Here is a 13,700-nt window from a genome sequence, read left to right on the forward strand (position 1 = left end):
AATTCTCATAGATGAGACGTTTTCGTAGTTTTCATGTCATTTGTCTCGTGTATGAAAATAAGAAAGCAACAAAATTATGAAAGAAAAATATTAGTTTAAAAATTTTACATCTAATATTCAAGGAAAGAATAAAATAATTTTCTTTTTAAAAAATCAACTGTCAATTTAAGGCCATATTTTTCGTAATTTAACTTTAACTAAGAAATAAGCAGAAACTTTAAACGCATTCTCACGTCAGTAGGGTCTAACTATACCGTTCATTCATCCTGCGGGTAAAGAAGGGAGAGGAGAATATATTCACCGCTTTATTGTGTCCATTTTTGTAGTTAACTGTGATGCTCACAAAAATAACTTGGAAATTAACCAAGATAAATACAAGGGATAAATCTTAAAAAAAAAAAAAACAGATGTGGGAGAGCCCTTAGGACATATGTTTGTGTTTGGGTTTTATGTTAGTCAAAATTGTTTCTCAAGAGCCTCAACAAAGAAAGGAACTTCCTCCCTAAGGGGCCATGAGTCCGTCAATTGTGTAAGAAAGAGACTTTGCCCAATCAGCTCTAAGTAGCAATGTCTGCAGTGTCTGCATCACATTGTACCCAGGATCAAGCTTTCTCTGCCAACCCTACAAATTAAACAATTACCAATATCAGGTGAATCACATAGTACTGTATATGGGAAAGGAATAGGAAGGTGTTTATCCTTTGTTGTAATAATCACATTGGTCACATTCACATATTTAGTGAACATGATAAAATGAAGAAAAGTAATTACCTCAAGAACCAAGGTTGTCACCATAACAGTACAAACATTGCCATCAATATTAACTCTATGACGCCTAACTTTCTCAAGTAATTGCTCCATGCACTCTGCAGGATGAACAATATCACCTTCTGGGGTGCCCCAAAAAGTAAACGACTCTTCCACCTCCTGTTGGAAAACAAATAGAGACAATGTGTGATGTCGTTGGAGACCATATATGGACTTAAAGAAGAAAATAAAATGCATTTATCTTTAGAAAAAACCAGTGTCAGGTTGCTACTTGCTACTTGCAAAACTGTAATAATAGAATATAATATCATACACTTGGATATCACAGAACAAGACCATAATAGTAGGGTCTTGTTTGATACTTCGATTGTAGTTTTCAAAAACTATTTTCAGTTTTTAAAAAGAAAAGAATAGAAAAACATGTTTGGATAATTGTTTTCTACATTGTTCCCAAAATTGCAGTTCTAAAAACAAGACTACAGAAACAACTTGGAGTTGTTTTGGTTTGTTTCTTTTTAAATTTGATGATATTCTCATGATAAATAAAGCATATTTTTTACCTCGTACAATGTATACTTGACAGATGGTAATGTCTCATGCACAATTCTTTTAAATAAATCATTTTTTTTTTGGTTTTGTTTTTGTTTTCAAAAATTATACTGAAAACAAATTTTGAAAACTGTTGAAATAAGTTCTTTTAGAAAAGAGAGAATCATTTCAAACAAGACCTAAGTCTTCCAATGGAATTAATTAATTAAGCAATTTAGATTGAATAACAAATGAATTCAAGTTGAAGGGAAAAATACCTCTATGAAGGCCTCCGGATTTGGACAGTTCTGTTGCTTTGACAAGTTGAGGGCACATTCTGCAGCAGTCCGGCCATCTCGGCGGGCAACAGCTTTAAAAAATTCCAGTAAATTTACTCTATCACTACCAGAGAGTTCAGCAGTCATGCCTACATCAAGGAAAACTACATGAGGCTTTGATTTGAAGAGCCGTTTGCGAGACTTGCTCTGAGACACTCGAACAAGGATATTTCCAGGATGCATATCTGCATGAATGAAGTTGTCCACCTGAAAGAAGACATTGCAATGTCTTGGAAGCTAAAACTTTATGATGTTCAAGTTTAAAACTATTATGGGACCCCATGTTTCTTTTAGTTAATACAAAGGATTAGGACATAATTGATAATATGAATATTATTAATAGATCAAAATGCTCATTCAAAAAACAAACTATTATTTTGGTTAAAGAAAATTCAGTATAACTAACACAAAGAAAACCTATTATGAATATCCAACAAAGAAAGCCCTCCAAATCTAAAATACTGTAATGATCTGAAAAACCAGTTCATCCCACAGTAAAGACAGTTTCTAGAAAGAGATGATAATTATTAAAAGAAATGCTTTGTGATTTTATAAAATAAAAACAAGCATCATAACAAATCAAGGATATGTGAGATTTGAGGTCATCAGCCGTGATGTTTTATGCTTTATGGTGCATAATAAATCAAGAATGCCCAGAATAAAAGCAATGGAAATGCTACTATCCCTAACCGCAAGATAATGGTCGCAAAACTGCAAATGAGAGATATTTTATTTTTACCAGAAGCATTTTCAAAAGTGCATGAGTCCCAATGTGAGCAAGAGCGGATTTAACCCGTTCATGTCCTTGAAGATCATCAACATAATATGAGACACTTTCACCCTTTTCATATGTTTCCACCAGAACAGCCGGGTGCACAAGTGGATAGACAGGCTTGGGAAAAGAAACATCCTTCCATCTGCGGAAATTATAAATGAAGCGACTCAAATGGGCAGCTTCCCTAGCAAGGTCAACTTGAGACATCATGAAAACCGCAAATTGTTGTACACTCTCATCTAATCGTAACCAATTAAGAGCAGGAATGAACTTTGAAATTTTTGCCGCCAAATTAATAATAGCAAAATCCCGTCTGATTGACTCTCCCACGCCAGGATGTCTAACCTTAACTGCAACCAATAGTGGCTTTGCTTGCTGACCAGGATAACGACATTTTAATGAAGCACGGTGCACTTGAGCAATACTTCCAGATGCAACAGGAAGTTCTTCAAAATTGTCAAAAATTTCTGAAATTTTTCGACCAAATGCTCTTTCTATAGTTTTCTTTGTGTAGCTGAAACTATGCTCAGGAGCTTTGGTATGAAGTTCTGAAAGCTTAGTGCACAGATCTCGAGGAAAGAGATCAGGCCGTGTAGCTGCCCACTGACCCCATTTTATGAATGCTGGACCTGATTTTTCTAGTGTGCGATGAACTACATTGAGCCACAGTTTCCTAAAGTTTGGTCCAAAACAATCAGCAAATGGTGCCATCACAATGCTAGGAGAGAATAATATTGCTAGATAGAGAGCCCTCATTAATAAGATAAGTCCTTCAACTATTATGAATGTAAATGTAAACATGTAATTATACCCATCTTGTGCGCGCATATACAAACCATTTTGTGATGGGTAACGTTCTGCTTCTGCCCAATTTCGCTGAGCTAATGCAAGCTCTCCCCATGTAAATGCCAAAATACCAGGAACTAGAAAATAAGAACGAGCCAAAGCCAAGCTTACTGCCTGAGCAATCATATTTACGGTGGGAGGAAATGTACCATCACCACTGGAACAATACTTTCTGTACAGCCTTTTCCAAGCAATCTGGGAATGATGTGTGACTGCATTACTTGCTGAGGTTACGGAAAAGTTCCTGAAAGAACCACATTTACGAAAGCCTTCCCTTGTCCCATGCCACAAGAATGAACTGCATGCTTCACTTGGAAACTTATATTGCATGTACAACCGGCAGTGGTGGATATTCGGTCCAACTAAGGCAACTGCCCCATTTTCACTCACCTCCAAGTATCTTCTATTGATTCTACAAACAGATTGGGCGGCTCTCCTTATATTTCTAAGCATCAAATATCTGCAAACGTGCAAAACAATAAACTATGTCAATACAACAATATTTCAATCACATAATTCAAGTTCAACTATGTTTCCCGCTATTCTATCCACAAATAATTGTACACAAGTAAAACATTACTTTGGAAATGCAACCTACAGTGACTTCTCTTCACTCATGACCACGATAGATGAGCGTTAAATTTTACATGAGTGTACACAATGTCCATTCCTCTAAGAGGCATCAACAAGATGAAAACTCAGTTGATCCAGGTTTATAATATGTCCCACTATAAATTCCTCATTTTTTGGAGTCCCAATTCATTCCTACTTTGCGGGTATTACCTCTTGTTTCCACTCAGGTACTGCCTGCTTTAAATATTAAAAAGGAAAAAAATGCTTAAAACAATTATAATACATTATGTTACACTCCAAGAAGGGATACATAGAGAACTTAATGAGGTAAGACATTTCAATTAGAAGTAAGAGTTGATGTTTCTATACATTTCCTTTGGTAGAATAGATCTCTAGCTCTTCAAGATCGTGGTGAAGGCAATCAAATAGAAACATAGATGAAATTCTCATTAGTCTGAGCACCACACACCCAGCTCAAATTGTACATGTACATGAGATTAAAGTCTCCAAATTGTTGAAGAATCAACAATTAGACCTTTAATGCTGTTTTGGGTAGCCCAGAATTGAAAAGGATCAACGATTCACACTCTGAGTCCAGATGCATTTCCCACATCAGAGATCCCAGGTCTAAAACTCAACCCCAGAAAGAAAACACGCTAAAGATTTTATCTTTTAATCAAATAAACACACCAGCATGTATGCAATAGCCATAAAATCTAGTACGAAAAAAGAAAACAATTCAATTCCACAAAACGCGGAGGCGAACGAAAATTGAGAGAAAAGAAAAAAGCGAAGTAAAGAGTGAAAGAAAAAGGAATGGAGAGAGAGTGAGAGGACCTGAGAAGGAAGAGAACATGCTATGGTATGGTATGGTATGGTAGTTTGAAGAAGGTGAGGAAATGGAATGGAAGACGCGATTAAGGAGGTGAGCCTCAGTTTTGTTGTGCGATTGTGAGAACACGGTCCGTCTGTCTTGTCTTTGAGGCGGTCATAACCAATACAAACCCTAAGGCCCAAGAAATTCATTTCATTTCTCTCCCAAAATGGAAACCAATATTTTTTAAATAAATAATACAAAAGATAGATCCATCACTTTCACACCTGAAAATATCATCTGTTAAAATTTATCATAAAGGGGTGAGATTAAAACAAAGTTTTTATGTAACATTTTTAAATAAATGGTCATAAAACTTTAAAATAAGTTTTTTTTGTTAATCCTATATGATCGGGGTTTTTTTTTAGACAACCAATATGATCGGTTTACTGGTAGGTAAAGTAAGATGCATGTCTCTCAAAATAAAAAAATAAAAAAGTTTACTAAAAAAATTAGAGCATGCATTTGAAAAGTATTTATTTTTATACTATTATTCAATTATAAATTATCATATATAATAAATTTACACTGATAATTCATAATAATTAAGCTATATAATTATATTATTAAGATTATTATTTTCATTCTTATATAAAAAATATTCCACTTGCCCAGGAAATTATCTTAAAATTCTTTATATCTTTTTTAAATAAAAAATATTTACTTTTGTTCTTTATAAAAAATAAAAAAATAATTTAACAATGGTTTAAATATTTAATTCAGAGAAAGATTAAATTTTTAAACAGTTGATTTAGTGTAAATCTTTTAAAAGAATGATAATATGATCATTTCAAATTGTAAAAACTAATTTATTAACTATTTTTAATGACTAATATGGTACGATATATGATTTTTTGTGTTACTATTTGACCAAAATATTAACAGAAAAAAATATACTTCATAAAAACAAAATATTTCTATTTAATTTAATTAGAATGTGAGACAAAAATATGTATATATATAAGATATATTCTTTAAAAGGATATACACCATATAATATATATATATATATATATATATATATATATATACATATATATATATATATATATATATATATATATATATATATATATATCAACATTAAAATTATCTTATGCATATATATAAAAATATTGAATATTGACCAAATACTTTCAAATAACTTTAGAGTTGTTAAAGTTGATCAATTCAACTTTCGGATTGACTTGGAGTTGCTCAAAAAGTAAACCCATCCAACCCTATTAACTTTTGGGTGAGTAAAGAAAAAGACAACTTCGTTAAACTAAACTCATCACAATCCAGTCTTCCTGCGGTTTAAGTGAGTCAACTCACGTTTTGCCTGTAATCGAGGTAAATTAATTTTTACCAATCCAAGCTCATAGGTTATAATTTACTTTGAGAGTTCTAGTTAACTTCTAGTTTTTTTTTAACTAGTTGAAAATTTTGTTGACTTATTACTAATCACTAATGTTTAGTGAAAAATATGTTTTTTTATATAAAAATTTAAATGTTTTGAGACGTTTATTTAATTTTGGTTTACATTTAATTCCATTACATGCAAGGGTTACTGTAATAATCCATTTTAATTTTATAATTTCTATAGATCATGTAAGGAGAGCAAGTGAAAACAATTCGTAGCCAAACAGATCTGTTAAATGGTTATTAAATAGCTCAGCCCAATGAAATGTGTTTGTAACGTATAATCTTTTATTTTTGGGGGTTGATATGTTTGACTCTCCTTTTATACAGAAGAATAGATTAATTTTCATCCTTAATTTTTTTGTAGTTTTTGCTTAATCTAATAATTATTGATACTGAACTGATGAAAAAAATAATTATTCATACTGGAGATATTTTAAAATCATTCCCTTTAAAAAAATTATCTTCCCTTTAAACATTTTCAATTTAAAAGTCTTAAATAATTTTTTTTTAAAAATTTTAAGATTTCGAGTGTGTAACTAATAGAGTAAGTCAGCCCGTTTTGTACCGTAAGGCCCTATAGACATAGGTCTGTAGATAAATGGGCTAAGTTGTGTGAGCCCACAGTTTAATGATCTTTATTTTTTATTTTTTTTATCTATTAAGTGTGTGTAACTGATAAGTCTGTGACTCTGTCACTCTCTGGCCGTGGGTTCATAGACCAATCTATTGCCAACCCATTTTGAAATTTTAAGGATTTTTCATAAATTATATATATATGATTTGATAATGTACAAATATTAATTTTTTAGAATGAATATGTTTATATGTTACACGTTAAGTACATTCTAAGTAAATTAAAATTATAATTTACCAAAGTATTTATTTTAAAAAAAAGTTAGTGTGAGGTTAACAAATCTCACAAATATTCAATAATGTCCACCTATTTTTTTTTATAAAAAAAAGTGAGACAGGTGTTATGAATCTTGAGGGCTTTGTCAATTATAATAGCAAAAAAAAACACAAACTGAAACACATAAACAATTTAGAAAGTCAATTATACATATAAATATAAAAGGAGGGTAGTATGAGAGGTTTGAAAGAGACATTTTTTATTGGTTAGAAGAGTAGTTTATGAAATGCCCTGCTAAAAGAAAAAAAGGTAAAGATATTGAGAATATTTAAATGAAAGAATAAGAAGAATGAAAGTTTTACTCTTCAAATTATGTATTTTAATTTATATATTTATTTAATTTGATTTTTTTTTTTGCAGTGTGCTATTTTAAATAAATAACCTTAATCTTAGAAAGAGTGAGATAAAAAAGAAAAAATAACAAATATAATAAACAAAATTATAGCGAAAGGAAAAATTAAGAAAATATAAATTAAAGTGTGTATAAATGTTAGAATGAAGGAAAAAAGAATCACAGAACTATAAAGATTAGACTTTAACAATGATCTCAATTATTATCTTAACAATATAAGAAAGTCGTTACTTAGTTGTGATTTTAAAATAAATTATATTAGTATTTATTAGGTATAGTTTAGTTATGGAACACCATATAAATTGTATAAATACATCAGATAATCAAATTTAAAAAATTTATTTTTGTAATTCAAACCTAAAGACTTTATAATAATTTTTATATTTTTATATTTAATATTTTATTAAAAAAAAAACAACTCTATCTCTAATCTTCCTAATTCAATTCCCAATTTCCTAATTCAATGCTAGCCTTAGTAGCATTTGACTCTCATTACCTCCCACTGTGAGGGACCTAGGTATTCATCGTGACTCTTACGATTATAGTCCGTCATGGTGAATAAGTTACAAGGAATATGTTTTATTAAGAGATTTTTGAAGTCATAAATAATAGCACGCCGTAGAGTCATAGATATTTAGCACTGTGGGAAACAATGTAGATTATTATGGCTTCTTCATTTTATGAGTCTTTCTTTATTCTGAGAGATCTTATGTGGAAATAATGTGTCAGAATTGATGCTTATTAAATTCACGATTCTTATATTAAAATGTATTTTGCTAAAACTTATTCACCTTGATGAACTATAATTGTAAGAGCCACGGCGGAAGCGGCACGAACTCAGAATTAAAAAATTAGGGATTGAACGAAGAAGATTAAGAATAAAGTAATCTTTCAATTATAAAACAAAAATTAAAAACCAAAAAATATAAAATTTTCTATGAAATTCTCAAGTTTGAACTGTAAAAACAAATTCAAATTTTGATTGACTCATGATTATATGATACATATAGCATTTGATAATCGGTTTATATATAACAAAGATCTACATAACTTATTTGAAAGTCACACCAAAATTGAAAAAAAAAAATTCAAAACATCCTCCGGAGAAGAATCAATACCCATGTAAGAATTATTGAACCTCCATTTTGTTTTAACTCTTTGATAATGATAATGATTACTGGTAGAGAAATTAGGTGACAGGTGTACTTTTGCGGACACTACAGATCTAATTGCTGTCATTCTTAACCTAATTATCAAATTTATGAGTCGAATCACATCATTAAGCTATCTTTTGACCGATGAAACTATAAATCGCATTTTGGTTGACTATATTGCAACCAGAGTAGTTCCAAGGTTTCCAATAGCCAATTCAATTTCTTTTTCTCCGCCCATAGTTTCAAGATATATCTCCGCACATGCAGTCACTTGTATTAACATGTATGGCGTTGAAAACTGCACTTGAACCTTCAATTATATTTTTCGAGAAGCTTTTGATTTCTTTGGGTCACATCTCAACACGATTAAATGAGCCATACAAGCATGCACTTATAAGTTTCTTTATTAATAATCTTTTTTGTTTAGCAGCGATAAATATAGGGACTGCAATAATAATAATAATAATAATAATAAATTATTATTATTATTATTATTATTATTATTATTATTATTATTATTATTATTATTATAACAGTGTTCATTACTATTATTAAGTAAATACTTATATTTGAAATCTCTTCATAAAAAAATTATAGTTGAAATAATTAAGTGAGAGAAAGATTGCCATTATCATATTAGACATGCTGAAGAGTACACATTTGGTGCACTCTTTATTTATGGAAACATTTGACATTTCATGTGGTAGTTTAATCTATTTCAAACCATTTTCAATTCAATGAGGTATTGGGTTAATCATAGCCATGCTCTAAATTCTGGTAAGCGTTTCTATTTGGACCATGGAGTTCAAAAGAAAAAAGTCTTAAAAGTGTGTTGAATATTTCAAGGAAATGGATATATGGTGGGACTGGACAAGGTCTATGGTCGGTTGGACGCTGCAAAACTTCAACTCAGGAAAGTTAAGCAAATTTATCCTGTATTAATTAAAGGGTTTAAAAACATTTTTAAGTTTTAGTTTTTTAATATATAGAAATTTTAAAATATTTTTTTTAATAAGAATTTGTAGGGAGATAAAACATATTTTGTTATTATTAAATGCAGAGAATAAACACATAAATTTAAATATAGATTAAAATAAAAAATTTATATTTTCAGGAATTAAAATATACTTAATATATTATTTTTTTTAAAAAAGATTATATGTATTTTCTACAGAAGTAAAAATTCCATAATTTTACTCGAATCAAGTAATATTATTATGAATAATGATGAAACTTTCCTTTCAAATTCTCATTTTGATTGCCATCAAGACCCTAATTAGTTTACATATAATTTCATCAAAACACCATTTAGTAATTATCATTTTTAAACTTAATTTTTACTACAATATATAAGTAGTTGCCATCTCTTATCCGTACGTAGCCTCAAAGCAGAAGAAAAAACGTTGCTTTAATATTTCCCACAAATTAAAGGAAGAAACCGCGGTAGTAAACTTCAACATAACAGTTTACCGTTAATTTCACGAATCTCGACTTAATTAGAGAGTTAATATAGCTAGCTAGAGCTTTAAACAATTTGATGAGTTAGAATGTTGTACATAATAAGAAGCCGAAGAGCCAAATTAATTACATACAAAAATATAATACCATTAGTCAATATGGCCTAATGAAACAATAGAAAACTCTGGCCCACTATCTTTTTCTCCACACCCTTTTACATGTTTAGGCGTACGTATTGCACATTTTCCTGGTTAATTAGGAGGTGCGTTTATATGTAGTCATGTTATCTCAAACAAACTCATAATCAACAAAGAGAACATTGACAAAAACTAGAGATAAGAAAAAAAGGGATCGAAACTCAAACGAAGCGAAGACAATAAGACATGGATCCACTTTAAGTAGTAGTGTTTACTTATTCAAAAACTTTGAAGTTCGAAACCGTTTTTCTTTGGTCGGTCGAGATAGAAAGCGAGGGTCACATTACATTACATAGATGCGAGTCAAGGACTAACCATATATAATACACCAATATCCTTTCCTTAATAATATTGTTACAGATGGACATGTACGTCCCTATTGTTGGACACGTTAACTGATTCACTTCGTTACGACTTCGTATACACATTTTGCAAAGTCAATCATTTTTTTCTTGACGTAATCGTGACGAACATCTTACATGCGTAAGATAAAGGGTAAGGTCTTAGCCAATGCAACCAGTAACCCTAGATTATGGATCTTCATAATTAACGTGTGAGTGGGACAAAACAAGCCAAGAGAAACATGGTGACTTAGCAGCTTAATTATCATGGCTATTTAATGCAAAACTATGCTTGAAAGGTAGTGTGTGGTCGAAAACATGGAGTTGACCAAAAAATGTCCAACTTTCCTGCATGGATAGTCATCGGAGGTACCCAAGTGTGATAATGTGATGAATAATAATGCATCTACTAAATAGAATGTCATCATATTCGTGGTTCCCAGCACTCCTAAATGATTCATGAGTTGTTTCACATTAATTATATTACCAAATAATTAATTTCAATTTTTATACTTCTTTTAGACATAAATGAATAGTTAAGTATTATTTATTTGATAAATAAGTATGTCTGCTAAGGATTTCTGTTTCTTGTAAACCCTTTATCTCTATTTCTTACAGTGACGACAGAATTTAATCCTAAAAAAAGTATGAATTATTGAAAATATTGACAATATCATCACAATCTATTGTTACTTCAATTTTCATTTGCTTCCAACAGCTCATTTCTGGTTGGATAAACAAACTTTAGTAATAATTTCCATGCCATATAATTATATTATTTATACGTAGTTGAATTATAGATTTTTTATTTGAGCAAGAATTTGTTAATTCTAGGCCTTAATTTCTATTTATTTACATCATGTAGTCACTACTATACATATCATTAACAATATTTTTTTTCTAATACTTAATAAAAATATTACCAAAAAACTTTAATAACATTAAAAAAATATCACTAAATTATAAATAAATATTATTAATATATTTTTATGATATTTTATTAAATTTTATGTATAGGTCATGTTATTAAAGCTTAAAAATATAACAAAAAGTTTTAACAACATGAATTATATGCAGAAATATATCAGTAACATTTATCCATAATTTGATAATATTTTTTAAATATTTCAACTATTTTTAACAATATTTTTATTAAATGTTAAATAAAAAAATATTATAAAAAATCACATGTTGCACTCAAAGAAAAATCAAAAGGATCTGGACCCACTATTTCTTTCTCTATCAATTCCGTACATTTGCAGATTTTTCTACCACCTTAATTCAAAATTAAGAGATAAGAAGATAAAGAGGTCTTTCTATATGACATGCCTTGGTTTGGTCATTATCTTTAATGCGGAATAAAATTACTTTCTGCCAAAATTCTTTTGATTTTATTTATATGATAAACCTTATAATTAAGTCTTCAATCTTGACTTAGATCGAAGCATATATGTAGGTAATATTTTTTTTTTCATTTTTGAATTTGGTATACATATAAATCCAGTGCGCTGTATCACAACTAGATGTTCTAATTAGATTTCTAATGCTTTAGTATAAGGATAGGAGTACATGTTGTACTCTACATAATATCATTTTACTGCCAACCAAAATAAAATTCAAAATTTACGTTATCGTGGAGGCAGATTCCCAATTAATCATGAAACACGACTATTTTTTTAGAAGATAATAAGTTGCATAATTAAAATGTAAAATTATATTAAATTTCTTATCGATAAATCTTAATTATTAGTTTTGTTAATTTTTTATAATAAAAGGATTGAACCTGATGTTTTTTCCTTTCCTTTTTTTTAATTATCCAACCAAATTTATATCTTCTTATGTTGTGTTTAATTAGTTTAAAAGATGAAAATATAAAATAAATCAAAGTAGAATATAAAAATTATAAGATCCACTTACAATTCACACAATTTTTCTCTATTTTTTTTCCTCCTCTCCTCATCAAGCACAACCTAAGATAAATGGATGTGTTAGTTTAATTTTAAGTTCTCTAAACTTGAATCCTTAATTAGTTGCTGGTTTTAAAATTACCAATTGAACAATACGGGATAAATATAAATATATATGCTCTATGCGTAATATAACACTTTGAATAGCTCCAGTGTTGTATTCAACTTTTACTGCCAGCAATGCAAGTCTGCAACAGCGTACCTTTTCAACGCAATCATGAACACATTATTGCACGCAACCCAATTGGATTCCTGTTATCCGTAAAAAACGGCGAGTGTTTCATTTCAGTTTACACTTTACAGTAACGCCGTTCCCGGTTCAACAAAACTTGGACCGGTTTCACTCCTTCTTTATTGAATCCACGTGTCTCAAATGCTAAAAAGAACAGCACAAGAAGCACGTCTCGCCTTGTGTTGTGATTTCAAAAGCAACATGTGAGCCCCACACACTACGGTGTCACCGCCGTAGCATGGACACGTGCCCTATGTCTTTAAGTCAATGCTTCCTTCGCTCCAATTACCCATAATCTTCATGCAAATCATATTACTTTATCCATTGCAGGTGTCCGGGTCACGTGTCAATCACACGTGCTCCGGCGTGCCGTCGCCGGTCTCCTCGCCAGTGTCTTGGACTCATTGTCGGGATATCTGAAACCCTAGCTCATCATTAATTGTTTCCTTCCCAAAGATTTCCTCTCTCCATTTTTTTTACTTTTTTTTCTTCTATTTTTGGGTAATAATTTCTACTTGGAGAAAGGCTCATCAGAATATTATTAATACTAAGCATACGATTTCAAAGGAAAAATATATATATAAGATTAAGTAGACAATTAGTTAGTTGCTCTACCTAGAGAATATTGAATATTATGTTAAGCATCCTGTGAAACATGCAACTGACAACAATACATTTTAAGAATTTAAATATATTAATACCAACCACTTTTCCGATTTTTCTATGGTTTTGCCATGGAATAAAACAAAAGATATGTACGTTACATTATTAATTTTGGCTTTTCTATTTCGGAAAACACAGGTCGTGACTTGGAGTGATATACTTGTCTTTAATTTAGCGCTTTTTCTTAAAGTAATCTAATCTATGGAGGGAAAGGGAAAGCACTAGCAGACATGCATATATAGTACTATAGGCCTGTAGTCTGTAGCAATAATAGAAACTTTATATGATTAAAAAATAGATAAGGACGTTGGTACTTGCTA

At 30.3% G+C, this 13,700-nt stretch overlaps 1 protein-coding gene across 2 annotated transcripts; it reads right to left on the minus strand.

Moving 5' to 3' along the window:
- Window positions 1-284: 284 nt before the first annotated feature.
- Window positions 285-4,864, minus strand: LOC100819724 (probable serine/threonine-protein kinase abkC). 2 transcript variants are annotated; one of them, XM_006597329.4, is made up of 6 exons: window positions 4,666-4,864; window positions 3,854-4,062; window positions 2,374-3,715; window positions 1,575-1,841; window positions 772-927; window positions 285-622 (listed from the first exon to the last, which is right to left on the minus strand). In XM_006597329.4, exons 2-6 carry the CDS (start codon window positions 3,871-3,873, stop codon window positions 503-505), a joined length of 1,905 nt encoding a protein of 634 aa, XP_006597392.1. In that variant the 5' UTR covers window positions 3,874-4,062; window positions 4,666-4,864; the 3' UTR covers window positions 285-502. The 2 variants fall into 2 exon arrangements, with proteins under 2 accessions (XP_006597392.1, XP_014623695.1); XM_014768209.3 differs by having other exon boundaries at window positions 3,836-4,062.
- Window positions 4,865-13,700: the final 8,836 nt, after the last annotated feature.

The sequence above is a fragment of the Glycine max genome, chromosome 15 (assembly GCF_000004515.6).
Source record: "Glycine max cultivar Williams 82 chromosome 15, Glycine_max_v4.0, whole genome shotgun sequence".
In the NCBI taxonomy this organism is placed as follows: domain Eukaryota; kingdom Viridiplantae; phylum Streptophyta; class Magnoliopsida; order Fabales; family Fabaceae; genus Glycine; species Glycine max.